The sequence below is a fragment of the Thamnophis elegans genome, chromosome 6 (assembly GCF_009769535.1).
Source record: "Thamnophis elegans isolate rThaEle1 chromosome 6, rThaEle1.pri, whole genome shotgun sequence".
In the NCBI taxonomy this organism is placed as follows: Eukaryota; Metazoa; Chordata; class Lepidosauria; order Squamata; family Colubridae; genus Thamnophis; species Thamnophis elegans.
Genome location: NC_045546.1, coordinates 302994 through 329922, shown reverse-complemented (window position 1 = coordinate 329922; position 26929 = coordinate 302994). Strand labels below are relative to the sequence as shown.

The following is a 26929-nucleotide window of genomic DNA, read 5'->3' as shown; positions in this document are numbered from 1 at the left end:
GCCGGCCGCTGGGCTCCTCCGCCTCCTGCCCGAGGAGGCACGGCGGGGCCAGTAAGGCAGCCGGGCTGCGCCGGTTCCCCCAGCCGCCGCCACGTGGTGCCAGGCGGGAGAGACGCGCCCTCTCCGCCCGGCTGCCGGCAGATGAGAGGGGGCCCGGACTCCCCGGGGACTCCGGCAGGGCCAGGACCGCGCGGCCTCCGGGCAGGCGGGGGGTTACTGGGCCGCTCGGGGGCTGGAGGGCGGATGAATGAGCAGCCGCTGCCGCTGGCTGGGACGCCACCCTGAGTCGCGCCGGGCCGCCCGAGGGCCGCGGATCGGCGGCGGGACGGAGGGCGGGGCTGCCTCCCGGCACGTAGCCCCACCCGCCGCAGGTGAGCCTCTGCCGGCCGCATGGAGCCCGCCGGGAGCCGCCTGCGGGGCAAACCCTTCTACGGGCGCGAGTGGGCGCTGGGCCGGCTGGCGCTGAGCCTGGAGGGGGGCGGCGGGGTGCTGGTCACCGGCGGCCCCGGCAGCGGCAAGACGGCGCTGTGCACCGAGGCGCTGTGGCCCACCTCCGCGCCGGGCCTGCGGGTGGCGCTGGGCGAGTCGGCCCTGGCCTGGCACTTCTGCCAGGCGCACGACGCCCGCGCCACCTGCACGTCGCGAGGCTTCCTGCTGCGGCTGGTCCGGCAGGTCGAGCGCTGCCCGCTGCTGCCCGATTACCGGGAGCGCCGGCGCCTCCCAGCCGCTGGAAGTGGCCTCCTGCAAGGATCCGGACGAGCTCTTCCGCAGGTAAGCGGCCCCCTGCCCCGCGAGGAGATGCCCGCGGAAGGGAAGTCCGGCTGCAGCCGCTCCCCGCCAGCTCCTGTCCGGCCTTCTCGCGCACATTGGGGCGTAGGCTAGGTGTTGGTTCCCCCCCCCCCCCTTCCTTGGATCTGACGGGCTGCTTCGTAGGGCACACGCGGCCATCGAGACTGTTTGGAGGCCTGGCATTCGGAGGCTTCCTCGGCTGCCCTGCCGGCAGTCTGGAAATTGGGGGGAGGTGACCCTGCGAGGGCAGCCGGTGCCCTTGGCCACCGCGAGGAACAGGAAGACCAGCAGCCTGGGATAGCTTGGCTTGAAACTTTGGCTGGGGGGGAGGGGTTGTTGGGTTGAAGGAGCCCCGCCTGATCAATGCGACAAGACGATGCAGGCACGTTTCCTGCCTCCGTTCCCATCCGCATTCCTGGGCCCGATGCGCTTTTCCTGCCTGCTCCGGTCAGCCTCTGCCACGTGTTGTGGGAAGCCCGTTGGGCCAGTGGCCAAAGCAGGGATGGTGGAAGAAGCAGGCTGGGTCTCTGGCCCCAGCAGTGAAGGCTGCCCGCCTCTTTAAGGAAGCTGCCAGGCGCTGCAAAATGCAGCAGCCCCCCCCAGTTCTACAGCGGGTCTGCTGGGAGGGCTTTGTCAGAAGGCAGACTGAGACGCGTCAATCGGAGATCCAGTCCCTCTCTTTGCTTTCAGTTGCCTTCTGAGCCATCTGTGTCGACTCTGTCCAAACGCTGCTTCCTTTCATCAAAGGTAGCTTTACAGAGGCCATATATTCCCACCTGCAGCTGCAGAGCTCTGGGGGCTCCCTTCCCCCTTGTCAACTGCCCCCCTTCTCCCCCAGAGCAGTGCTGCTGCCCCTGCTGGACCTGCCAGCCCCCCCAAAGCCTCTGCTGATCGTGGTGGATGCTTTGGATGCGGCCAAGAGAGACCGCCAGGAGGAGGAGGAGGAAAGAGGCCCCAGCAAGTCCATTGCCCACCTGCGGCTGCTGCCCCCCTGGCTGCTCCTGGTCTGCAGCGCCCGCTCTCACATCCAGGGGGTGCTGCGCCTCTTTCCTGGTGAGCAGGGCCCTGCGGGGGTGGGGGGGTAGTGGAGAGGCTCTTGCACAGAGCTGCTGCAGCTGTCCTGGGCCGCCTTCCGGGCACAGCTTTCCACAGAGGGGTTCTTGACCGTTCAGCCCAGGGGAGGGGGGACGGAAGAGCAGACACAAGAGATCTCTGGGCCCAGATGTGACACCTGTCAAACTAACCCCAGTGCATTTTGCCAAGCAGCCGCCTGTGACACGGGGGCAGCCGCTCCCTTAAGAACAGGCGCCAAAGAGTTGGCATGTTGATGCTGGGCGCTCTGCTTACTAAGTCCTGTGGCCCTCTGCCCCCGCGAGGGAGCCAGTGTGCGGTAGGCCATTGTCTCATCCAGCTTCTTCCCCCGCAGGACTCTGACAGCTGTGCCTCGATGACCTCCAGAGGGAACCTGTCATCTGTGATATGCGACACTACATCCTCGCCCGGCTGGAGCGGGAGGAGGCGCTGCGGTGGCGCTTCACCCAGGATATGACCGGAGCCCTGACCCAGCTGCACCTGAAGAGCAACGGCTGCCTGCTGTACCTGGAACAGGTGTTAGACAGGGTGGGGGAAGAGTTGGTCCTCCCGCAAGAGGTCACATCCCAGGGACGCTGTCTGGGCTGTACCTGTGGCTCTGCCAGCACCTCTTCCCACACAACCAGTTTGCCACGATCCGCCCTCTGCTGGAGGCCCTGCTGGCAGCCCCTCGCCCGCTGATGCCTCATGAGCTTCACACGGCCATCTGGACGGGCCATCCGGCGCTCTGGGAGAGCTTTCAGGACAACCTGGCCACTTGGCAGGGCTCCTTCAAAAGAGCCCAGCGGGGACCTGCAGGTTCTTCCACGTCAGTTTTGCGAGTGGCTTTATGACATCAAGCATTGTACGTGGAAGTACCACTGCTGCCCAGCACGAGGGCACGCCCTGCTTGCCGTGAGCGCCTCCTGCCGGGCACCAGAACTAAGCCCGGAGGAGGTGATTGACCTGGCCCGGCACTTGCTGGCTTCCGAGCTCGGCCTTGAGACCTGGCAGCTGGCGCTGTGGCTGGTGTGGTGCCGGGTGCCTGTGGAGAACTGCTTGGGGCCAGAGCTGCTGGGGCCCTTGGAGCCGGTAGTGCTGGAGCTGCTGGTGCTGGCAGGAGCTCGCCTGGGGGAGTGCGGACCAGCCCCCTCCCTGCACCATGCCTTCGAGCGGGAGGATTCTGTGGGGCTGCTACTAGAAAACTGCACCAGCATTAAGCAGCAGGATGTGGATGGGCGCACGCGGATGGCCAGTGCCGCCCAAGTGGCACCCATGAAGCGGTGGAACTGCTCTTGACTCGCAGTGCACAGCCAGAGGCCCCTGATCACCACGGACAGACCCCCATGACTATGGCTGCTCGCCAAGGACACACCAATACCCTGCTTTGCCTGCTGGCGCACGGGAGCAAGGTCAATTGTGCAGATCACAAAGGTTGGACAGCGCTGCGTACAGCCGCCTGGGGCGGTCACAGCAAGGCCGTTGCTGTTCTGCTGCAAGCTGGTGCCCGTGTGGATTGCCCCGATACCGAGGGGAGAACGGCACTGAGGGCCGCAGCCTGGGGTGGCCACAAGGACATTGTGGCCACTCTGTTGGAGCATGGAGCAGATATCAACCGGGCCGATTCTGAGGGACACACACCACTCATTGCTGCTGCCTACATGGGCCACAGAGGGATTGTGGCTCTGCTGCTGAGCCACGGGGCTCGTGTTGACCACGCTGATGTGGATGGACGGACAGCCCTCTCAGTGGCCACTTTGTGCATTCCGGTGAGCCGTGGCTATGCCAAGGTCGTAGAGATTCTCTTGGATCACGGGGCGTCTCCAGGACATGCTGACCGGGACAACATGACTCCCTTGCTGGCAGCTGCCTACGAAGGCCATGTGGAAGTCATGGAGCTCTTGCTGGAAGCCGGGGCTGAAGTGGACCAGGCTGATTCCAGAGGCTGCACCCCACTCTTGGCTGCTTCCGCCTTGGGCCATCGGGCGGCAGTAGAAACTTTGCTGCTTTGGGGGGCAGCCGTTGACATCCTAGACAGCGAAGGCCGGACGGCTCTTGGAGTTGCAGCTGGACAAGGCAGGGAAGCCGTTGTCCAGACTCTGCTCAAGCGGGGCTTGGATGGAAACCACCCAGACAGGCTGGGCTGGGCCCCACTGCACTTGGCGGCCTGGCAGGGCCACCCCAGGACGTGCGCAGCTCTTGTGGAGGCTGGAGCCCGCGTACGCAAGCCCAACCGGGATGGCCGCATCCCACTGATGCTGGCAGCCCAGGAAGGACACACGGAGGCTGTGCGGCTCCTGCTCGAGCATCACTCCCCCATTGACCACCAGGGCTACGATGGTCTCTCGGCCCTGTCTCTGGCTATGCTGGCCGGACACCACAGCACCGCCGAGCTGCTTTTGCGTAAGGGGGCAGAGGTGAATCTGTCTGACTCCGAGGGTCGGCCCATGCTCTACCTTCTGATGCTGGAGGGCTGCGTGGAAATGGCCGAATTGTTACTGGTGCACGGGGCCAGGCTGGAGGGGCGGGATGCCCAGGGCCGCACGGCCTTGCACGTCACCTGCTGGCAGGGGCAGGTGGAGGCCACCCAGCTGCTGCTGAGCTACGGGGCAGATGTGGATGCCCTCGACAAGGAATGCCGCTCGGCCTTGCACCTGGCTGCCTGGCAGGGCCATGGGAACATCGCGCACCTGTTGCTGGCGAGGGGAGCATGGCCCGACCGCAGTTGCAGCCAAGGGGCCACTGCTCTGGGCGTGGCCACGCAGGAAGGCTGGGCTGAGGTGGTGAGGGTTTTGCTGGAGCACGGTGCCAGTCCCGATGTCCAGGACAAGGCAGGTCGCACCCCAAGGTGGCTGGCAGCCAAGCGGGGCCAGCAGGCCGTGCTGAGGCTGATGATAGGTTCCAGGGCCTGGCCAGGGCCGATATCTCCCCAGCTGGGCTCTTCCAGCAGTTCGACCAGCAGCCTTGTCCCCCAAGGCAACTCTCCTGTGGCCTGGCTGGGTCCCACCGATGATACGCCGGCCTCCTGCGGCTCTTCAGCCCCAACGTCCCCTTTCCATTCCCCCCAAGTAGTTCCCCTGGGCCCAGTCTCTAGGGCACAGCAGATGCCCCGGGACCCCCCACCCCATCGGCCCCAACCACGCCCATTGGCCCTTCCACCGGCTCCAGCTCAGGACAAGGCTAGCAAGGGACTCCGGGGGGGGCTAATCTCCTTTGACACGCTGGCCCCCCACCTGCACCGGAAGGCAGCCATCAAGCTGCAGTTCGAGGGCCCCACTTGCGGCTATCAGTACAAGCAGGAAACTCCCCTTTGATCTGGGGCGGGGCAATCTCTGCAGGCACCAGGACAAGGCAGGTCTGGCTGGTCGGCAAGAGGCGTGGTCCTTGGCACGGAGGGTTTTGGCATTCAAGGCTCGGAATGCTGAGGGGGTCCACTTTAGGACCCCCGATTCCCACCCCAAGACCCGCCCCAGCATTGGAAAGGGGGGCAGAAGTGCCAGAGTGGTGTCTGCGGCATCACCTGCTCCATGTCAGTGGGGGGCTGGTTTTCCTCAGAGCAACCGAGAGCCTCCCCAGGAAAGGGGGCCGGTGACCTCCAGCGGCCAGTACAAAGAGGCAACCAGGCCCTGGCTGGCTTCCTGCGCATAGGCTAAGCATGAACCTTGCGCACCACACAGTGCCTGCAAGCGCACAACCTCTATGCAAAAAAGAACCACCATTACGGGTTAAGAGGATGGCCTTGTTCGCACAATGCGCCGGATCACGCACCACCCACTCACCTGTGGCCTCGTGTGAGTTCAGCTGCTGACTCTGGCTGGGTTGTCTTTGAGCGCCTGCTGGGAAGGAAGGAAAGGGAGGGAGGGAGGGAGGGAGGAAGGAAGGAAGGGGAAGGGAGGGAGGGAGGAAGGGGAAGGGAGGGAGGGTGGTCCCTGGGGCATTCCTTCTCCAGCGTGTGGAAAGCGAGCCAGCCAGAGACCTGCTGTGTCCCTGGGCTCTCTGGGGCCCTTAAACCAGACTCCCTCCAGGTGGGGTAATCCAAAGGAGTTGGGGGGGGGAGAAGCTCTTCCTGCCCAAGTAAATGGGGCGAAGCAGTTCCCACCACAGCCAGTCGGCCACTTGGGGCTCCACTGGGTGGAAATTATGGGGTGCCCAAGGGGAAGAAAAGGCTCAGTTCTTGCCTATCTCCATACCAGGCCAGGTTCTGGGGCGGCGGCAGAGCCTTCGGGGTGGGCAGCCCGTAAGAGAACCAGGACGTCTCCACAGCATCCACTGCTCGGGGGAGGGGGCGTCCTGCCTGCCCCCTCCTTGGGCTGGGCTCTGTTCGCACTTTGCCTTCTGGGAGGGCAGCGCCTGAGTGAGTTTGGAAGAGCCTGGCACCCGCATTGTCAGGGAGGGCCCTGCCCTTGGGCGCTCTCGGCCACGCCGCCTGCTGCTCCTGATGAGACCCTCGCCCTCTGCCTAGCTGGGGGGGGGGAGCGGCGGGGAAGGGGCCCATTTCACTGCAAGAGAGGTGGAGGACCAGAGCTCAATAAAGATTCAGCTGACTGGTGTTTCTGTCGCGTTGTCTGTCGGGGGTCCTTGGGGGTGAAGGAGAGGCGCAAGGAGGACTCGGGTGGGGAAGGTGGGCAGACACAGCCCCTCTGTGCCTGAGGGGGGAGGGGGCAGGGTCCCATCCTGGGGTCCAGCCAGGGGCTGAAAGGCGCAAAGAAGCTGCTCCAGGCCAGGCGTCAGGTGGGCCATCCTGGCTGGAAGATGCAGCCAGCTGCTCTGTGAACCCTTGTTTGGCTGCTTCCCTGCCAAAGGCCGCTGGACTGAGGCCGGACCGTCCTCCACCAGAAAGGTGGATCAAGCGCTTGACTGGACACGGGGTCAGGCCAGGTGACCTCCAGGATCCCTTCCAGCATTTTTAGGAAACCTGACAGACGGCAGAGTTGGGTTTCCCCCACCCAGTTGCCCAGGCCCTACCGGACTGTCGCCTGCCGTCTTTGAAAGCTTCCCGCTGTCCTGCCTAGAGTTCCCGCTGCTTTCATTCCAGCCGGGACAAGCAGAGCCGCCACGGAGGAGGAAGCCGGCCTTTGTTTTGTTGCACAACAGTTGAGCAGACAACTCTCTGGGGTCTAGAAGCTCGGGGGCTCTTTACACAGTGGGACCGAGTCCCCCCCCCCCAGGAGTCCCTTCCCCTGCCCCACCCCCTTTCGCCTGGGACCCCCTAAACTGCTTCAGCCCCCCTGGATGCGTGCTTGAGTGGACGGAGGGCGGTTTTGGTGATCGCAGGCCTCTGGGCAACCGAAGGGTCCCAGAAGTGCTTTTTCCAGGGGCCCAAATTTTCTTTCTCCTCCCTGGGAGGCGTTTCCTCCTCTCGTCTGAGAAGACGCTTCAGGGGATCTGAACCAGAGAAGCGAAAGCAAAGGAAATGTGGCCCCCTGGAAAAAGGGCCTTTGGGTCAACCGTGCACGACGGAGATTCTCCACAGGGAGGATAGCCAGGAAGAACGGGGGAGGGCAAAGCCAGGACAAAGAGCATCCTGAAGGGCAGAGCAAGGAACAGCCTTGCCAGGGTGATGCCCGGGTCCCTCTCTCCCTCTGGGCAGGAGGGTGGGGGCCCTTCCTTTAGCCAAAGCCTCCCAGGCTGGTGCTGCTGAGGCCCCGGGGGAGCCGTTTCCAGAGCCAGCCCTGTCAGCAGTGGGGCTCCGAGGCTGCCAACAGATGGTTTGAGGACTGCCAGCGGGTGCAACCGGAGAAGAGTGGCAGCAGCCTCCCTTATGCCACCCATGCAGCCTGCTGGAGGGCAGGCAGCCGTCACTGCAGCTGTGCCCAACTGCTCTTCTGCAGCAGTGGGGCAGGCTGGGCTCCCACAAGCTCTGCAGCAGCTGGTCCTGGCATGGCTGAGTGACAGCGCCACAGAGCGGCCCCTGGTGTGCCAGGGAAGGAGGCCGAGGGGAGAGCGTAGGACAGCTCATGTGGGCATGCAGGGGCGCAACTCAACTGGCCAACCTGACTAGGCCAGACACCCTTATTACATCTAGACTATCAGCCCCCCCAGGTGGGGCTGCCCTTGGAGGCCATTCTGGAGCGGCAGATGGTCCAGATGGTAGCAGCTCAAGCAAGCCTCACTTCCCAGAGGTGCCACTTGCAAGGTGCCACATTTAAAGCCTGGTGGTTGGCAGCTCCCTACCTGTAGAAGGGGCTGCTCCCAAAAGTTTCTTCCCAGCCAACGTGATTGGGGAAGAGGGGATCCCTCAGGATTCCCCATCAGAACCAAGAATCTTGGAGGCTTCCTGAGCAGATTGCCCCCCCCTCTTTCACACGCACATGCAGAGAGGGGGAGGGGGAGAGTCTGGGGGAGCATCTTCGTTTCCCTGGATATGTTGGGATTTCGGAAGGGGACCGAAACTCCTCTCTGGGATGAACCGAAAGGGATTCCTTGGCGTAGTAGTTCTTACCACAGAATTTGATCAGCTGCCTCCTGGGGATGGTTAAATCTTGCTTTGTGATCAGGTGTGGCTGCCGCCACCTGGGAGCCCTGCAAGGAACCCCCCCCCCCCACACTGAAGAGGCAGGGAGGGGCCAATGCAGTCAGGCCTTCAAGATCCTGTTACTGAAGCCGATAACAATAGAGTCCCACTAGAGTCTTGGGGAGTCGGTTTTCTCATTCGTCCTACCTCACAGGGCTGGCTCTCCCTCTGCGCCATTTCCCAGAATTTGTGGTCGCAGACACACACACACACACACGGGGCAGAGGAAGGGTGCTGCTTTCTCCTCCTCCTCCTCCTCTCGCCCAGGTGATGCAAGCAGAGCCCGCTTTGTGACTTCACAGTCCAGGGGGCCTTCTCTGCTGGTGTCCTGGCCCTGCTGCCTCCAGGACCCTGGGGGAAAACCCTCCTCCGGAGCTCCCCAACTGGCTCCCCCCTGTCTCTCCTGGCTCCCCTCATGGCCCACCCTGCCACGGAGCCCTTGCGGGCCAGCCCCGCAGCAGGCAGGATGGACAGCGGAGGGACCCCGAGTCTCAAGATCAGCGAGGCGGATGCCAACTGGGAACTGATCCGGGACAAGGTGGGACCCGCAGGGCGGAGCTGGCACCGGGGAGGGCTCTGGGTCCAGCCTGGATGTGTCAGGGGCAGAAGCAGCTGGGGCAGAGCAGGAGGCCTGCACGCCCTTGGCCTGGATGGGGAGGGGCACAGCAGCTGCAGGACGGTTCCAGGGGCAGCCCTCACCTGGGGGGGGGGGTGTCCTTGCCAGCAGAGCCCTGGATACCTGGGCCCATTTGGCATTGGGTGAGCTAACGGTTCTCTTGAGTGGTGGGGATCGCTCCAAAATCCATCAATTCGAAAGAGGAGGAGGAGGAGGAGGGAGAGATGCAATCTGAAACGATGGCAGCCAAATGAATGAGATCCTGGGAGGAAGAGGAAGGTCGTTCACGAATGAAATTGAATCTGTGTCCAGGGATGATAATGTTGCGGGATCCAATCTGGGTCGGTCTTTAGGCTTCCCAGCTTTCGGACTTATGCTGGAGCCCCTCCGGAGGGAGCCTCTCTCTAGCAGAAGGGGGGGGGTGCTTTTGGCTGTTCTGTGCATGTGTTTACATGGTGCCTCTTGTGTGGGGCTTTCCAATCAACACCTAAAAAGCCCCCCACTACTAGGTAGACTACTAGGTACCAAGTAAATGCCCAGAACAGCCCAAAGCCCCCCCCCCTCACCTCTGCTGGAGAGAAGCTCCCTCCGGATGGGCTCCAGCAAGAGGCCCAAAAGCCTAAAGTTCCTGGGGATCGGCCCAGATTGGATCCGGCAGAAAGAGCATTTCTCCAGGCCAAACTAATATCCGGTTTGACTCAAGCTGGTCTTCTGCCTGATCGCCAGTCGGGTGATCAATAGGGGAGGACTTTCAAGCCCAACCAGCGGGAAGCGGCCCAGAGCTCAGCCTTAGCCCGGGGGGGGGGGGGGGTGTGTGTGTCTGCAGGAGGGATGAACCACCCAAAAGGAAAAATGCCAAATCCCGCCTGGACTAAGACAATGGGAAGCCGCCTCCAGACTGGCATTGTTGCCAAGAAAACTGGGTAGATGTGTTGGCACCATTAAAGCCAGATTGGGCAAGAGCTGTTCACGGAGGGCGGGGGAGGACGCCTACTGGAGAAGGGGCTCTCCGCAAGTAGCAGGAGCGATGGAACTGGAGGAGCGAACCAGAGGGACTTGGCAGGGCTCCAAGGGGCAGCCGAGAAGAAGGTGGCGGCCGAGGGAGGGAGCTGCTCTTGGCTTCTGCAGCCGATGTGCCGTCTTCCATTCTGAAGAGAAAACCAGGAGGGGAGGGGCTGGGGGGGGCTTGAGTCTCCTCGCGGCAGCCCATCCCCCAGACAGCCTACCAAGGTGCTTCTTAAGCTCTGTCACTTGAAAGACTTCGATTCCCAGAATCCCTGCTGGCTGTGGAATTCTGGGAATTGAAGTCCCCAGATCTCCAAGGGTGAGAAAGGCTGGCCTGTTGGGTGAGATGGGAGCCTTTGAAGACCTGCTGATCCTCCCAGGGAGGGGCATGCTTTGGAGACCCTGCCAGGGGCGATGAAGGGCTGGGCAGGAGGAGGGAGGAGTGGAAATACGGGGGGGGGGGGTGTTATTCCCAAAGGATGGGACCCAGCACCTGGCAAGGAAGGTTTGTGCCTGGTGGGAACCGGGAGGGCTCCAAGCTGAATCCGGCAGCAGCGAAGAGAGAAGGGAGCTGGGGAAGAGCAAGAGACCTGGGGTGGGGGCGGAGGCGCCCAGAGGCAGGCATGTCAATACAGGACGGGAAGAGTCTGCTTGCGTCTCCCAGAAAACCCTCCATACAAGGGCACAGAAACGGCAGCATGTATCCTGGCCTCTGGGCACACAGGTCCAGGCAAGAGGCCCGGGAGGAGGAGGCACGAGGGGGAAATCCAGAGGGATCCTTTTCCGGAGGTGGTTGAGAAGATCTGGGTGGAGCAGAGGAGGGAGCCTTCTTTCAGGAAACCATGGGAGATCTCAGGAGCCCAAACACCATCTCCTTCCTGCTGAGAAGGAGGGGAGGGGAGGGGGAAGGGGTCCACCGGCTCCCCCGGACCGTTTGGGTCCCGGGTTTCACTTTCTCGTGAAACAGGCTGAGCGGTGGCATCCTGCCCCTCCCACCCCTAGCCTTTGTGGCCCCCTCCCTCCCGTACCTGGCCCTTCTCTTCCAGCGGGGGAGCGGGAGAGGTGGAATGACACAGCTGCTCCCAAAGGCAGGGAGGCCCACTCTGCCCCTGTGTCTCCCCGCAGGTCGTTGAGGAGCGCTTCGGGCCCACCGTGGTGCCGGTGCCCTTCCTGGAAGACGCCTCCTCCTACGACCTCCTGACGGTGCTGATCAAGAAGGCCCAGCTGGGGCAGAGCCTCCTGCGCAGGCAGAGCTGTCTGGTGCCTATTGGGCCCCTGGAAAGCCTGCTGCCCGGGGGGCCCGCCCCCAGGGAGCTGACCCACTGCACCCGCGAGTACAGCGCTCGGGTGAGGGGCGAGTCCCGCTACGAGGAGACGCGCCTGGTGGACGGGGCCCTGCGCCATATCCGCCTCTGCATGGCCGGAGTCCATAAGAAGGTGGCGTTCTTGGCCCTGCGTCCCGGGACGGTGGCCCTGCGCCCCGACCTGCCCTGGCTGCGCTCCCAGAGGAGCCTCTACGTGGTGCACGAGGTCTTCTACGCCGGCAGCCTCTCGCTGTCCGTCACCCAGGAGGCTGAGCATCACCACTTTGTCCAGGAGCAGCCCCTCCCCGTGGCCTTCTCCTGCCTCAAGTTCGCCCTCAGCCACAAAGGCGTGCTGGGCTCCCAGAAGCACATGGGCCACAGCCTTCCCGCCAGGGCTGCCTGGGTGAGGATGGCCATGCTGGAAGCTTCTCCCCCAGCCAGGGCTCTGGAGGCCCCTCTGCCCAGAGAGAGCACGGCCCTGCGCAAGCGGTGGAGGGCCCTGGGCAGGCCCCTGCGGACGGTGGCAGGTGAGGAAATGGTTGGGGGGACAACGCTGCCTTCTCCCTCAAGGCAGGGATGGAGTCCCTGGGCTTTCCCCCCACCCTGCCTCGTTCCCCAGAAAACTCAACCCAGGAGGGCCAGTTTCTCCAGAGAACCCAGGGGGCTTCAGCCGGCTTTCCCAGCAGGTTCTCCCCGTGGGGTGCTGGGCAAAGGGCCCCCCTCCCTTCCACTGGGTGGTCTCCCTGGAGCCCAAGGAGCCTCTTCTAGCATGGCTGGAGGGCAAGGCCTCCCTGCTCGCTCACTCCCTGCCCTGCATCCTCACCCCCTCTGCAAGTAGTAGTAGTAGTAGTGGTGGTGGTGGTGGTGGTGGTGGAGGAGGAGGAGGAGGATTTGGGATTCCCAGCAGTGGGGGAAACTCGGGGCCTTTTTTTCCCTGGGGGACTCCTGCCACAACCCCCCTCCTTGTTCTGCGTCCCCACAGGGAAATGGCCCTTCAAGCAGCGGCGGCCCAAGCTGGGCTTCTCCTGCGGCAGCCTGGCTGACCCCGAGAGGCACTGCATGTCCCTGCCCCTCCTGCAGAGCATCGCGGCCGCCGAGAGCGACACGGAAGAGTGACCTGGATGGCAGCCCCCCCACCCCTCCCCCAGCAATAAATGGCCTTTTTTCGCACGTAGCAATGGCCAAAGTCTGGCCTGGTTCGGGGGGGGCTGTTGTCCAGGCAGGCAGGGCCTTTTCTTCATGGGGGGACAGCAGGGCCCCTCCGGCCCCCAGAGGGCAAGGAAGCCAGCCCTGTGAGGGGGCCCAGCATGGATCCTTGGCAACCTGGCCCTGGGGGAGGGGCTTCCATAGCACGGCTGCCCAAAGCCTGGTTGGGGAACTTGAGGTGCCCCCCCCAGTGGGAAATGAAGAGCCCCCCCCCCCAAAGCAAGAGGATCCCTGCCGCTCCCAGAGGTCAGGGGGTAGAGAGAGGGAGAAGGGCTGGAGAAAGGGCTGGCCATGGAGACCCCCTCACCCACCCCATCTGGATGGGCGGGACACGGCCCCTTCCCAGGCACACCACAGAAGCAGCTTCTTATATATATATATATATTTATATATTGCAACAAACATTTTTTTCCAGAAAAAAAGCATTCATTCCCAATAAATTAAAAAGGTCCATTTCCTGGTAAGGAGTTTTAAAAGGGGAGGGGCCTCCCTGCGGGTGCCCCCCCCAACCGGACAGGACAGGGAGTGGGGGGGTCACTCCGGGGGGGGCTCCAGCAGGAAGGGGGAGGTGACCGCGTGGGCCTGGGCGATGGCCGCCAGCTCCTTGAGGAACTCGCTGAAGATGACTGCGCAGTAGACGGCGTTCTTCACCCGCAGCGCTTCGCTCTGCTTCTCGGCAGAGCCGCGGAAGAGGGAGCCGCCCGAGAGCGCCTGCAGCACCTGCCCTTCGCGCACATGCTGCAGGGCCAGCTGGGCGGCCTGGCGGGCCCGCGTGGGGCTGTTGGTGTGGCGCATGATCAGCTCCCCGATGGTGGGCTTCCGGCTCTTCACTGGCGGGAGAGTGAGCAGGGGTCAAGATTGGCAGCCTTAGGGCCAGTGGACAAAGGCTGAGCCTCCCCAAGGCAACTGCCCCTGTCCCGGGGGAGCCCCTCCCACCCACCCCCAGCCGCCCCCAGGTGCCCTTTCTCCCCCTTGCACAGTCCCCATGGGCAGATCCCCGGCATTGCCCAGCATTGCTCACCGAGGGCCTCGGGACGGCGTAAGGGGGGAAGGGGGTTGGTGGCATCTGGGGCGTCCGGCCTGGCCCGGGCAATCAGGTACTTCCTGGCCTTGAAGAGCAGTGACGGGAAGTCCTCCTGGCTGTCCGCGAAGCCCTCAATTTTGTTCTTCACGGAGCCCAGGACCTGCCAGAGGGGGAGAAGCAACCAGGCCCTCAGCCACCCTCCGCAGGGGAGGGTGGGGTGCCCCTCCCCCCTAACCGCAGCACTACCTGGAGGAGGGACTTGACGCTGGGCTGGAAGACCATGTTGGTGTTGAGGAGGAAGGAGCGCAGGAGGGGCTGCGGGTAGCAGGCGAGCTGAGCCAGCAGCCCCGTCAGCAGGAAGTTGACGTAGAGCGAGTTCTGCAGCATGTTCTCCAGTTTGGCCAGCAGGATAGCTAGGAAGGGGCCTGCAGACACGGAAGGCCGTCAGGCGGGTGGACCAACACCAGGCCCTGGGCTGCTGCACAGGAGCAGGAAGGGGACCTATCCGGCCTCTTGGCTGCCCTATACTGGATCCGAGAGCCAGCCTGAGACGGGAAGGACTCCTCCGCTGCCCCACACGGGCCTGGAATCGCCGTCAACCGGCCCATTGGCAGCAACCCAGAAGACCCCCTCTTGCCCTCCAGGCAGCAGCTTCCATCACAAGGGCTGTTTCAGAAACGGACTTCCCAAAGGTTTGCCAGATCCTTCCCTGGGATGCCAACAGACAGTCCGAGGTGGGAAGGAAGAAGCCCACCGGTGTCCTGGGGAAAGAAACTCACCGGTGAATGGCTGGCTGGGAGGCTGCCCTGAGGCCCGGGGCGGGCTTATGATGATCTGGGACAAGGGGTCGGCAGGCGGGGCGGGGGCCGAGCCCTCGGGGCAGGAGGAAAAGCAGTGGTAAGCTTCCTCTTCCTCCCGGGAAAGCGGTTCAGGCTCAGGTGGGGGATCCACGCCAGGGCCTTCCTCGGCTCGGTCCCCGTTAGCCATCTCGTCCTGTAGCTGACACAGTTCCCGATGGAAGTCCTCCGCCATCAGCGGACCCCCATTCTCCATAGGGGCCTGGCTCAGCCCCTCATCTGCGAACAAGTCCAGGCAGGAGGCGCCTTCACAAAGGTTGCGCGATGGGACTGACCCGTTCTCCAAGGGGCCCTCAGGGGGGCACCAGCGGCCCTTCTTGATGCCAGTGTCCATGTGGGCCCCGTTAAGCAGAAGGTGCTTGTCTTTGGTGTCCGCTGGTGGGGCAGTGCTGGGCAACAGGCTGGCAGGGGCCCCTTCCAGGCTTGCCCCCCGCTTTTTAGTCCGGGGGGAGGCAGGTGCAGGGTCTGGCGGGGGGCCCCTGGGATGGACGGACGTGTTGGCTGCTGAGGAGGCACCCGGAGGTGGAGCTAAGATGATGGCATTGGGCTCCTCCCCATCGTAGGGAGCTGACCAGACGTGGCAGGCACGGACGCAGAGGTCGATGTTGAGCCGCGCATCCCGCAGGTACTCCAGGTAATTCCCTTCCAGCTCCGAGACCTCCTCCCACCTGCTGGGACGGTGAGCAGGGCTGCCCGTGGGCGTCCCTGGAGAGCGGTGGGTGGGGCTGGGGGCCTCCGTGCTGGAGCTGGGCTGGCGGGTGAAGAAGGAGATGCGAGACGGCGTGGAGGGCCTGGGGATGGTCACCACGGAGGAAGAGTCCACGCTAGGGCTGCCTTGGCCTGGGGACACGGAGGAGGAGGAGGGTCAGCCAAGGTCAGAAAGCCTCCACAGGAGGAGGGGCTCTGCAGGCGCAGGAAGAGGCGCCCCGGGAGGGAGGCCTTTCGGGTGGGCTCTCCCCACCCACCCCCAGCCTCACCCTTGGACCAGGCTGCCCGCTCCTCTTCCTGGTCGGGGCTGGGCAGGCTCTCTGGGCTGCAGCAGCGAGGGATGAGCGAGAGGAACTTGGCAGCAGCCTTGCCATACAGGTCCAGCTCCTTGACTGCTCTCTTCTGGCTCAGCATGACGTGGCTGCAGGGGATCAGGTACCTGCGGGTGGGGTGGGGGGTCGGGGAGAGAAGCTGCTGATGGAAAAGCTGTGGCACCACCTGCAGGGTGCTTAGAGGCCCACCAGGGGGAGCTCCTCTTCCTCTCCATCCCCTTCCCCTGCTGCCCCTCCCTTCTTGGGCAACAGCTCCACCCTCCTGGGCAAAGCACGCCCTTCATTGGGGGGGGGGGATTCTCCCCTGCAAGGAGCCCCCAGTACCTCAGCACCAGCTGCAGCAGGACGTCCTCGCAGTGCAGGCCAATCAGCGTCCGGAAGAGGCTGAGGGAGACCATGCAGAGCTGGGGGGGACAAGGGGAAAGGGCAGAATTAGAGGAAGCAGCCCTCCCCACCCCAGTTCCTCCCCCCACCTGAATTAGGGAAAGGTCCCAAGCCCCCCTCCCCCCACTTCCTGCAACCCTGAGCTACGAAGCCCTCCTGGCAAGCTGAGCTGCTGCTCCTGGAAGGGGGGGGGCTGTGTGTGCTGGGGGTCTCTCTCTTCTGGAGAGTGACGTGCGGGGGAGCAAGGCCTGTTTTCAGCCTCCCTCGTGTGAAAACTGCGTGGGCCCCCCCAGTGCCCCTGCCAGGCTGGCCGCCTCACCCGGGAGTTGCTGGCGATGCGTGCCACCAGCGTGTCCAGGATGGTGCTGCTGTCGTGGTGGTGGAGCAGCAGGAAGCACAGGAAGGTCTTCAGCAGGGGCGTCTCGCTGATGCTGCGCAGGAAGAGGTCCAGGTAGGCCGTGCTGGCGATCATCTCCTCGATGGACGTCTGGCGGACAGAGGGAGCTCAGCAAAGGCCCCGCAGTTGGGGGGCCCAACGCCCGTCTCCTCCCGGGAGCTGCCCCCTCCTCCCCTCCCCACGATGGCCCATCTGTGGCAGAATCCCTGGAGGCCTCGTCACGCCCCGTAGACCAAGCAGTGGGTCCCCGGCCAAAGGCAGCCCCCCCCCTCCTGCTGCCAGGAATCAAAGCACACGCAAGGCAGTTTCCCCAGGGGCATCGCCCCCCTTCCACCCTCACCTTGTGCAAAGCCGGGCCCATCACTGGCACCAGGAACCCGTTGTGGATGTAATCCACCAGCTGCTTCTGGACCAGCGGGTGAGCCACCTGCCAGGAAAAGGGGCAGGAGTCCGAAGGGCTGCCCAGCCAGGACCCCCGAGAGGAGGAGGAGGAGCAGCTCAGAGCTGCTGGGAAGACCCACAAAATGACTCTCCCACAACCTCCCCCCCCCCATACATTAGGGAGGGGGGCTCATAGAGAACGGCCTGAGGGTCTACCTGTGGGGGGAGGGGTCAAGGAAGGTGGACAGGGGCGCTGCGTAAAACGTGGGAGGGGCAGGATCCACAGAGACCAACCTATGAGTGAGGGGGAGGCTAGCCCTGTTTGCACATGGAGAGCAAGAGAGACCCCCCCCTCTGGGCTTCTCCCACATTCCTCCAGATTCCGCAAGAGCTGAAGGACTCCTCTCAGCTCTCCAGGCGAGACCTTCTGGGCCAGGTCCGCTGGGGGGGCGGAGCCAGCTCCTGAAGGCCCTTCTCTCCCCACTGGACGGAGGTCTTACCTGGATGACCGCATTGCAAAACTCCAGGGAGTTCATGAAGAGGACCAGGGACGGGACCCCAATCCAGTCCTCGCGGCGCAGAAAGTGCCAATCGTCCCCGCGGACTTCAAGTTTGCGGGGCAGTGAGGAGTAGAGGGCACTCAGCCCTGTGGCCAGGACCTAGGTGGGGGTTGAAGAAGCTGTCATGATGGGGGTGAGGGGGGTGGGAGACCCATCGCTCTGTGAGGCAGCTTTGGCTTCCCTGCGGCCTGCCCTGCCATGAGGGCTTTTTCACCCTCGGCCCCCTGAGGAAGACGCCTGGACCTTCCGCTCCTAAACCCCCCCAGGCAGCAAAGAGAGTCTCTCCTCTTCCATCCAGGATGCTGATGGGAGCTACCCCCACCCCCACTGCTCAAGCCTTCCAGTGTCCTGGTGCCCACCCAGGGCCCAGCAGGGCCAAACTGCCTCCTTTGCACTCGTCTGGGGAAGGGGGAGGGGGCAGACAGCCTCTCCCAGTGGGGGATGGGCAAATGGGCAGTCAAGCCCCCACCCCTCCAATGCCTGTGTCGGCTGATACTGGAGCTGGCTGGGCCCCCTTGCGGGAAGCACCTCCGCAGTCTGAGCAGCATCCGACAGGGGGGCACAGTCAGGTCAGCGCAGAGCCAGCACGCCAAGCCTGCTGACCGGCCCTGCCGCAGCCGAGGGTCAGCCGAAGGAGCCCACGGAGGAAGCGCAGCCCGAGACCAGGAGCAGCCTCTCTGCTATTTCTGGCATTTTCAGCCTCTTCCCCTCCCTCCACAGCCTGCAATTCTGGGTGCCCACATCGGCTTCTAAAACCGGCTCTCCACTTTCTAGCAACAGGGTAACAAATAGAACCAAAACCTCAGCTCAAAATAATGCAGAAGCCTGAAAAAATGACGGGATTAAGAGAACCGCTTGAGGACAGCTGTTCAGAAGAAGAATGAAAACAGAAGGCTGCGAGGCGGGCGTTGAGTTGGGAACGAAAGTTGTAGGCTACTTTGCAAGAGCCAAGAGAGGCTCCGAAAGGCAGCTGGGTCCCAACCGAACCAGCAGGGCAACGGGCGCCGACGCCTCCCCTGGGCTGGCAGGGAAAAAATACCCGGAAGGTGATTTCCGCGGCCTTACCGGGCAGAAGTAGGAGTGTTCGGTGATGTAGCGCGCGACGGTCCGGCTGCCGGAGGACACGGCCATGAGCAGGAGTAGCGCATCCCGCGCCTGCTGGCCCACGACCCCCTCGTGGTGGATGAAGGGGATGAGGAGGGAGAAGAGCAGCAGGTGGGGGGGTCCCTGCTCGGAGGGGCTGTGGAAGAAGAGCTCCAGCAGCGGGGGGTCCCGGGCCACGGAGACGCAGAGCTGATTCAGCAGCAGCACCAGGTTGGTCTCCAGCAGGGGAGAGGCCGGCTCGGCGCACAGGGCCAGCAGGCGCAGCAGGGGGGCCACCACGGCCTTCTGGTGCAGCAGTGGCTGGTGGGCCTGGCTGATCAGCATCTCGAACAGCTTCAGCAGCTCCACCTTGCGCTCCTCGGGCACCTCCCGCTGCAGGTGCCAGCCCAGCAGGTGCTCCAGCACGTTCTCCGAGACCGCAAACTCCAGGATGGGCCCCATCGCCGGCTCGCCCCGCGGGCGCTCCTCCGCCAGCAGAGTCACCATCTGGTAGGTGTTGTTGCGCACGGCACTCAGGTCATCGGCAGCCCCCGGGGTCACGTGGGGCCCACGCTTCTCCAGGATCCTCAGCACCTGCCAGGAGAGGAAATGGGTCGGGCTGGGTCCCTCCCCTGCTGGGTCCCCTGAGTTGGGGTCTCTTGCACACCCGTCCGGTCTGCTCCGCACACACGCTGGCTGTGGTCCCCCGTGCTCCGTTGTCCCTTCGTGCTGCCCCAAGCCGCTCACCTGGGCCACTCACCTGAGTCACTCACCTGAGCCCAGTGGTTCTTGAAGACCATCAGGCAGGTTTCGGGGTCCGCCATCACCGGGCCCTGCAGGCTGCCCCCCCGGCTTGCCCTCGGCCCAGCTGCCGCTCGGGGGTTCAGCTTGCTCAGCCAGCTCATCTTCTCCATGGGGAGGGGCCTCCCAGATCGGAACCGCAGGGGGGGCTGGGGGCTGCAGGCAGGTCAAAGGTGGCCTCACATGAGGCAGAGCAGGTGAGGGCAAGCCGCCAGTCTCCCGGCTGGGGCATCCATGTCGCTACAGGAACGGTGCCCAGCTGCAGACACAAGAGACAGAGAGTGGGCTGTGAGGGAGCGGGGGGGGGGGAAAGCAGACCCCCAAACAAGGAAGGGGGAAGACACAGCCGGCAGGCAGATGATTTGGGCACCTTTGCAGGTGGGCACCAGCCGCTCCTAACCCCGGGAGTGGAGGGAGGCCCCGCCAAGCCTTCGCTGACCTTTCATGAGAGTAGCAGAGACCCTCGAGCGTGGGGGGGGGAGGTGGCCCCAGCTTTCCTAGGCTAGGACTCCCCTCCCTGGGGAAGCCCAGTTTCTCAGGCAGAAGAGGCCTTTCCCAAGACGCTCAGCCCCCCCCTCCCCAGCCCTTTGGCCTGCCCAAGGCTGCCGGTCGTTAAGGAGCATCCGAGCCCTGGAACAGCAACCGCAGCTGCCAAGTCCCCTGTGGGTAAGCCAAGAGGAGAGGCCGGGAACTCCCTTGCCAACTGCCAGCAGGGCACTGCTGGGGCTCCAGCCCCCGAGCACAAAACCTGGGACGGCCGGGGGTCTCCTCGAGTGGCAAGGGAAGGGGGGAGGGCTGGTCCAAGAAGAGGAGGAGGCAAAGCCGCATGATGGGCAGCTGCCCTCTGGGCGCTCATGGCACAAGAAGGGGCCCTGCGATGCGTCTGCGCGTTCTGTTATCACAAGCTGAACGGAGGCTCAGAAACCACTTCCTGAACGTCGTTCTGCCAACGGGCAGTGCCGGGACTGACTGACAGTTAGTGCCCAGCTTTGAAATGGCCTCTCAGCACAGCTGGAAGGGCTCCTTCCCTCGCTCAGGGCACACCACAGCCTGGTCCCTGGTCCTGACGAGGCAGAGGCCCTCCCTGCCCACATAACCTCCCCAGAGAAGCAGGAAGGGGTTTGCTCCCAAGACCTGAAATGGAGCCCCTGCACAGAGAGGTGGAGGCGCAGGGACCGTGCCCAGGAGCCAGGCGGCCCCCGGGGGCAGATGGGCTTCCTGAACCGAGAGGACCACCTGACCTGCCAGCCAACAGCCCCCCACGGCTGCTCCGGCAGAGGCTCTCGGCTCCTTCAAAGGCAAGCGTGGCCCGTCTGCAAAGACCAGCAGCCACCGCCAGCAGAGGACCCGCGTGGGCTCAGCCCCATGGGCCCTCAGCTGCTCCAGCGGGGAAGCGAGCAGGCCGGCGGTGGCTCCAGTTCAGCTCTTCTCCCCACAAGGTTGGGGGCAGCCAGAGGCATGATGGGGAGGAGGCCTGGACAGATGGGCACCACCAGCTACCAGGGCAGCAAGAGGGGCTGGTTGCCTCTGCCACCACCAAAAACCAAGACCTGCTTCCCAGCAGCCTTCGGAGCGGTGCCACTGAGAGGGCGCTGTGAGTGGCATGGCCCACATCTGCCAACCTAGGCCGAGGGACAGCCAGGGCAGGGGCACCCTCAATGGGCCAAGGAGGATGGCAAACGTGCAGCCTCCGGGGTCAGATCTGGGTCAGAACCCCTCGAACTGCAGTCGTCTCGGTGCCAGTCTGCCAAGACCCCTCGGGGGAGGGAGAGAGGGAGGGGGAGCACTTGGGGGGCAAGCGAAAGCTGAGAAAGTGGAGCTGCCTGCCCCACACAGCGTTTCAAGGCCAATCCGGGTGGAGAGGAATGCGGATGCCAGGCAGCTGACAGTCGGGGGGGGGGGGCTCTTCTTCCAAACTGACTGGAGGGCGGGGGGGGGGGCGCCTAAGGAGGGAAACATTTTCACTTGGGGTTTTGGCACGCGAGTTTCAGTCCTGGCTTTGCGCTCCTGTGTTCCACTTGGCTTTTCCAACCGATGATGTTTCTTAGATGCTCAGGCTGAGGCAGGGCGGGCACTGGGCACATGGGCCCCCTTCAAGCGTGCCCGAGGAGGAGACGCGGGGGGCTTCAAAGCAGGGGGGGAACCTTCCGCTCAGCTTGGGATTCCCCGAGTTCCCGCACCCACCCCAGGGATGGGCTTCCTGCAAGGCCCCTCGAAAGGCCCTCCCGCCGCACCCAGCCAGCCCCCGCCCAAGGGTGCCGGTTATGGGAGAAGCTGAGCCCCAACCCCATTTACATCTCAATTCTTTGGCCTGCCCAGGCTCAGCAATCGGGCGAGGGGGGGGGCGGTTGGCACAAGGATGCCGGCAGGGAGGTGCCCTTTGAGCCGGGACCAATTGGCTGCCCCTCTCAGCTCCAGGTAAGACCCAGAAGGCGGCGTCATTTCGGCTGACCCAGGAGTGCGACTTCCCCAAAAGGCCCCATTGCAAAGCATAAGCAGTGGAATATCTAAGTACGTACGGTAACCTTTAAGGACACCTGTAGAAACACAAGCTTGAAATGGAGGTGGGGGGCAAAGGCTGCTCGTAGGAGTTCCAGCATCCAATCCTTAAGCAGAGCCCCCCCCAGCCACACACAAAACATTCTCCCCCCCCCCAAGGAGGCTGAGGAGGGGGGGGGGGGCTTGGCCTTGGATCGCTTCTCATAAGCACCAAAAACGGCCACAAATGTAAGGTTCAATTAAGCTGAGAACACCAAAGCCCCCCCATTCCCTTAAAAGCACCCCTTGTTTTGAACCCCCCTCCCCATTATCCCAAGAAGCCAGATCCAAACCACATCCCACCACAGCGGGAGGGAGGGAGGATTGGCGAGGCCTCCGGATTCCCAAGCCTCCCCCTACCTTAACCCCAAGGTCAGCTTCTACGGCCATCAGGGTGTAAACAGAGGGCTGAAGGGGGGGGGAGGGTGTTGCTCACAGCAAGACGGAGGTCGAGAGCCAGTGGGAGCGGAGCAAGGGTGGGGCGGCCCAGAGCTCACCCACAGAGCCCCTGGCCAAGGCCACCTGGAGAGCCAAGGAGGGGCACCGAGGGACAGAGGCCCTCCCAGAATCTCCCAGGCCACGAGGAACAGGGGCTGGGCCAAGACCTGCCAAGGGGTGCCGAGTGGGGGCAGCAGCAGCACCCCGGGGCCTCTCCCCATCCCCCCAACAGCCGGGCTCCACCTGAAGGTGCCACAAGACCCCCAGCCCTCCCCTCCACCTCCCTCCAGGGCCACCGGCTTTCCCACCCCCGGGACAGACCCCGTCCCTCCCCAGCAGAGGCCCATGGAAGGGGCCGACCGGGGCCCCTTCTAAGACTCCCTCTTCCTGCCCAACACGGGGCAGGCGTCCCCTACGCACACTCACCCACGGCCAGGACAAGAAGGCGGAAGCAGCCGCTTGGCTCTTTATCTGTGGACTTTGCCCCTTCTGGGCACTGCCAGGAGCCCCAAGGAGGCCGGAGCAGGGCAAGACAGGAGGATGGCCTCCCTCCAAGCCCCCCCCCCCGTCTGACTGGACATGAAGGGGCAGAAAGAGAGCCCCTTCATGAGGGGGGCACCTGCTTTCCGGCCTTGCAGGGATGCTCCAGCCATCTGCGGCTGAGCCGGCCCCCGTACCCTCTCCCAGGAGGAACCGGCCTCTCCTGCAAGAACCACCAGCTGCAACGGCCGGACTCTCAGCAGCAGCAGCAGCAGCAGCAGCGGCCCTTGCCCCGAGCCCTCCCACCTCTGCTTAACCCCAGCCGAGCCCCAGGCCGCCCCACACCGGCCACTGAAGCCCACCAGCTGACCTCGGTCCGAACCAGCCAGGGGGGACCCAGGCAGTGGGCCAGAGGAGGAAGGGGGCCCTGCCCGGCACCGGCCCCCAATCAGAAAGGCCAGTCAACATTGGGGGGGCTTCCAACCAAAGCCTCCTTTTGATGGATGGGAAAATCTACCTGGTGGTGCCCACTTCCTTCTGCTCAGCCCCATCAGCCCCTCCCTCGGCTGTGGCTTCTAGGAGGGGTAGTTAGTGATGCTGACCTGCACACGAGGTGATGGTTCTCTAGTGGGGAGCGACTAAAAGCCCCCTTCCCAAGATGGGCATCTGAACCCACGGAGGCCTCCCTCCCTCGTGACCCCTAATCCTAACCGCCCCCACCCCCCACTCCTGCTCCCCATGCAAAGCGATTCCCATGTTGCTGCCGGCCAGGCAGTCCCCCATCTGGGCCAGCCGTCCTGGGGGGCAGAAAAGACAGAAGGCCACCATAGCTGAGGCCTTCTTTGGAGCTGCTGCAGAGACCAGCTAGGATCAACAGGAAGACCCCCCCCCAGGTGATCCAGCCACCCCCCTTCTCTACCCTTCCAGCTGCTCTCCTTCGGGCTCACATGGCTGCAGCAATGCACACAAACACACACACACACACACACACACACAATGGCATCACCAGGGCTCTTTAATTTGGGGGGGGGCAGCAGAGGCTCCCAGATGCATAAGGCCAGGCTGGGAGGGGGAGGGCAGAGAGAATCCCATGGGGGGGAGGGGACAAGCTCTCCTCCAGGCGAATGCTGGCAGCACCCCCACCCCCACGGCCAAATGGGTTTTCCCACCCACCCACCCACCCACCCAGCAGAAAGCAAGCAGGCCCAGCCTTCGTGCCAGCTGCAGCTCTCCTCCCAAGATTGCCAGATTCCCCTTTTGGCGCAGGTCACCTCAGGTTCCCCCAGGCAGAAGCTGAGGGTTGTGGGGCAGGAAGAGGAGGAGCTTTCTACAAGACCCCCCCTTATCACTCGGCGGGGGGGGGGAGTGCCCCTCCAGCATCCAAGTGGGATGCCCTTGGCAGAATCTGCCAGTCGGGATGCTCAGAGGGCCCCTGTCTGTGGGTGGGTCGCAGGAGCAGCCTGGCCCCCACCCTGGTAAGCCCACCCTTCACCACAGCATGAAGGCTCCTGACTGGAGGCATAGATGGCCCACACTTCCCCATATTTAGGGGGGGAGGGACAGTCTAGAGACCATTTGCCCCCCCCCCCGCACTTCCTCCCTGCAAACCAGCAGCCCCACAACTTTGGTGGTGCCAAACTTCTAGGCGTCCCTGGGAGTGGAGCAGCTGTGGTGAATTTGGGGCTGAGGAAAGTCAGAGCCTGCAGCTATTCTGCTGGGGGGGAGGGCAGGAGTCCCCCCCCCCAGAAACCCCCTTCTCCTCAGCCAGAAATAGACTGTGGGGAGGAGAGCGGAGGGGAAGGTCTGCCAAGGCCCCATTCGAGGGCACCTGACCCACAGGGGTCGCCTAGTGATAAAAGGACTCCAAGAAAGAGGAAGCCCACAAGTTGGGGGAGGGGGGGCAAGAGAGAAGCCCAGCCATGGACTCTGCAAGGAGGGGCTTCCACGGCATCCCACCCACTGAGCTGCTCCACTCAGACACGAGCCTACGGCCCTTCCTCTCCTGGGCTTCCCCTGCACCAGATGGGCAGGGCGGAAGAGGCACCCCCAGGGGGCTTGGGGGGGGCAGGGAAGAGGCACCCCCAGGAGGGCTTGGGGGAGAGGGGGGGCAGGGGACAGACAGCAGCCCTTCGGCTCCTCAGCAGGGCCCTGCCTGCACCCTCCACATTGCCTGGAGGGGCCCACCAGGAGGGCAGGGGTAGCAACCTGACCTCCAGCCTCGGGGGGGGGGGGGGGCACAGCAGTGCCAATCCTGGATCCGCCCACCTGCTGAGCCAAGGAGGAGCCGCATTTTCACAGCCTCTGGGCTAAATTTAGCTGCTTTTGCAAGGCGCTGCTTGCCGGAGGGGCTGGCCGACCTTGGAAGGAGCAACAGCCGGGAGGGGGGAGAACAGAGGCATCGGCGGTGCTGGAGGAGGGGCCAGCAGCAGACAATCCCCCCAGGAAAGGCGGGGAAGCCTTCAGTCCAGGGAGGGTGGCCTTCACTTCGGGGGTTTTCTGGCATGACCTCAGTCCCCCCCCCCTCCACGCTGCCTCCCCAGAGCAGCCCCCGTCCTGCTTCTGACCCTCTGATTTGGAGAAGACCCCCCACCCGACCTGGCTGCTCTCTGGCCTCCAGGGGGGCTTTCCCCACGCCCTCCCAAAAGAGGGCAAGGCATAACTCCCCTGCGCCCCCCCCCTGCACAGCCACCCATGTTGGAGGTCTCCCCCACTCTCACCTGAGAGGCCAACCGGGGCATCTCCAGGCAGGTTGGCCGCAGCAACCCAAGAGCTGGCCGACCCTCCTCCACCCCCCCGCTTGCGGAAGCAGCGCAGCCCCCCGGAGCCCCCTCCCCAGGCGGAAAGCTCCCTCTGCGGCCAGGAGGATGCCCGCTTGCCCGCCCAGGCGATGCCCGGCCGACTGCGGAAGGTTCTGCGGCCGGATGGGCGCACCCGAGAGGCGATACACGGGCAGCGGCGGTCGCCTGGCAGCGGCCGCCTGATCGCAGCCCGAGGAGCGCAGCTGCCGCGGCACCGGAACCGGCGGCCCCTCGGGAGCCCCGTCGGCAGAGAGAGGCCGCCCTGCCGAGCGCCCGAGGCCCCCGCAGCCCCTCGGCTCAGCCGCCCCCGGAGGAGCCTCGCCGAGACCCGCCCGCGGGGTCAGGGACCCCCGCCCAGGACGGCCCGTCGCGGAAGCCCCGCACCCAAAGCCTAGCCGGGGTGCACAGAGGCTCCCCTCCCGGGGGACCCGCTCTGCACCCGCCGCCTTTCCCGCAGCCCCGGAGCCCAACGCGGACGCCACCCAGCCGCCCATCAGCCCCGCTGCTCGGGCGCAGGCAGCCTCGGGGTCCCGGCTTCCCTCCGCCTCCCCGTCCCGCCACGATCGGGCGGCAAGCAGGCCGCAGGCGAACCCCCGAAGGACCGGGCTGCCCCTTTGCGGCAGGGCGGAGGGAGCTGCCATCGCCGCGGCGAGCCCGCAGCCCCAGCGGAGCAGACCCGCCACCGCCGCCCGTTCCTCCAGCCCAGCCCCGGGCAGCGGGTGGGGCGACGCTCCGCGGGCCCTCCGCCCCCCGGGACCCTCGGCGGGCTCCTCCAGGAGCGGCAGCGCCCCCGGCCCAGCGCCCGCGCGCTTACCCATCGGGGGCGCCGGCGGAGCTCCCGTCCCGCTGGCGCTGCAACTGGGGCGGGAGGAGGGGGGGGAGAGGGGCCGGTCAGCTGGGCTCCCGTCGCAGGCCCGGCCGGGGAGGGGGCGGAGGGGAGGGGGCGGCCGGGGCTCCCCAAGCAGCCGCTCCACGGGCGCAGGGGGGGGGGGGCTTACCTGCCTGCCGCCGTCGCCATTTTCCCCGCGCCGCCGCCCGCGCAGGCCCCGCCTGCCAGGAGGAGCCCTCCCGCCGCAGTCTCCGCCCCGGCCCGCCCCCACCTGCAGGCCCCGCCCCCGCCGCACTCCCTGCAGGCGCCCCGGGACCCTCCCGGACGCCCCTCCGAGCCTCCCGGGGTCTCCTTCCAGCAGGGAAGCCCGACTCGCTGCCCGGAGGGGTCCCGGCTCTTGCTCGACTTCCTCCCCCTCCCCCGAGGTCCACAGTCCACACGGCGTGGCTGGGCGCGGATCTTCGGCAGGGGCTGGAAATCCGGGCCCGTCTCCCGGGTGCCCGTTGCCTGGTTTTGTGGGCGCCTTCGGGTGCCGCGTGGGTTGTGTGCCTGGTTTGGAGTCGGGGGGCTCCGCCGGTTACTGCTCTGGTGAGTGGCAGACAGAGCCCAGCCTGACACGACCCCCACGGGAAGCCCCCTTTCTTAAGCAAGGCGAGGGAGCTGGATCCACCCAGCCTTAAGAGGGGGGGTCGTTCTTAACTGCGTGTGTCCCGAGGTTCCACGCGAGGGGTGGGGGTCGTTGTTATTTATTTTTAAGCAAACAAAAACATAAAACGTGTAAAACCTTCTTCCATTCCATGTAGCCTGTCGTTTG

At 64.7% G+C, this 26929-nt stretch overlaps 3 protein-coding genes across 4 annotated transcripts; 2 read left to right on the top strand and 1 right to left on the bottom strand.

Moving 5' to 3' along the window:
* Positions 1–390: 390 nt before the first annotated feature.
* LOC116510189 (ankyrin repeat domain-containing protein 50-like) lies at positions 391–5706 on the top strand. The gene is given in 6 exon segments (XM_032219660.1): positions 391–771; positions 1491–1842; positions 2216–2440; positions 2443–2654; positions 2656–3121; positions 3124–5706. Coding segments are annotated over 6 exon segments (3687 nt in total). The 3' UTR covers positions 5175–5706.
* Positions 5707–8840: 3134 nt separating this feature from the next.
* On the top strand, positions 8841–12415 carry C6H11orf42 (chromosome 6 C11orf42 homolog). The gene is made up of 3 exons (XM_032219657.1): positions 8841–8912; positions 11121–11826; positions 12282–12415. Exons 1-3 carry the CDS (start codon positions 8841–8843, stop codon positions 12413–12415), a joined length of 912 nt encoding a protein of 303 aa, XP_032075548.1.
* A 474-nt stretch (positions 12416–12889) lies between these two features.
* On the bottom strand, positions 12890–26358 carry FAM160A2 (family with sequence similarity 160 member A2). Of its 2 annotated transcripts, XM_032219918.1 has the most exons (12): positions 26285–26358; positions 19005–19291; positions 18214–18825; positions 17089–17247; positions 16548–16634; positions 16130–16297; positions 15751–15830; positions 15364–15533; positions 14309–15226; positions 13776–13954; positions 13527–13689; positions 12890–13335 (listed from the first exon to the last, which is right to left on the bottom strand). In XM_032219918.1, exons 2-12 carry the CDS (start codon positions 19143–19145, stop codon positions 13040–13042), a joined length of 2973 nt encoding a protein of 990 aa, XP_032075809.1. In that variant the 5' UTR covers positions 19146–19291; positions 26285–26358; the 3' UTR covers positions 12890–13039. The 2 variants fall into 2 exon arrangements, with proteins under 2 accessions (XP_032075809.1, XP_032075810.1); XM_032219919.1 differs by lacking the exon at positions 26285–26358 and having other exon boundaries at positions 18992–19082.
* Between the last annotated feature and the right edge of the window lie 571 nt (positions 26359–26929).

What these genes read in the sequence shown, in the direction of transcription:
- C6H11orf42 (XM_032219657.1), top strand. Translation starts at nt 8,841, where the DNA reads ATGGACAGCGGAGGGACCCCGAGTCTCAAGATCAGCGAGGCGGATGCC. An exon ending in GGGAACTGATCCGGGACAAG is followed by an intron (nt 8,913 to 11,120) that starts GTGGGACCCGCA and finishes GTCTCCCCGCAG; the next exon opens with GTCGTTGAGGAGCGCTTCGG. An exon ending in GCCCCTGCGGACGGTGGCAG is followed by an intron (nt 11,827 to 12,281) that starts GTGAGGAAATGG and finishes GCGTCCCCACAG; the next exon opens with GGAAATGGCCCTTCAAGCAG.
- FAM160A2 (XM_032219918.1), bottom strand. Translation starts at nt 19,145, where the DNA reads ATGGAGAAGATGAGCTGGCTGAGCAAGCTGAACCCCCGAGCGGCAGCT. An exon ending in TCAAGAACCACTGGGCTCAG is followed by an intron (nt 18,826 to 19,004) that starts GTGAGTGACTCA and finishes CTCTCCTGGCAG; the next exon opens with GTGCTGAGGATCCTGGAGAA. An exon ending in GCGGGCAGCCTGGTCCAAGG is followed by an intron (nt 15,227 to 15,363) that starts GTGAGGCTGGGG and finishes CCGTGTCCCCAG; the next exon opens with GCCAAGGCAGCCCTAGCGTG.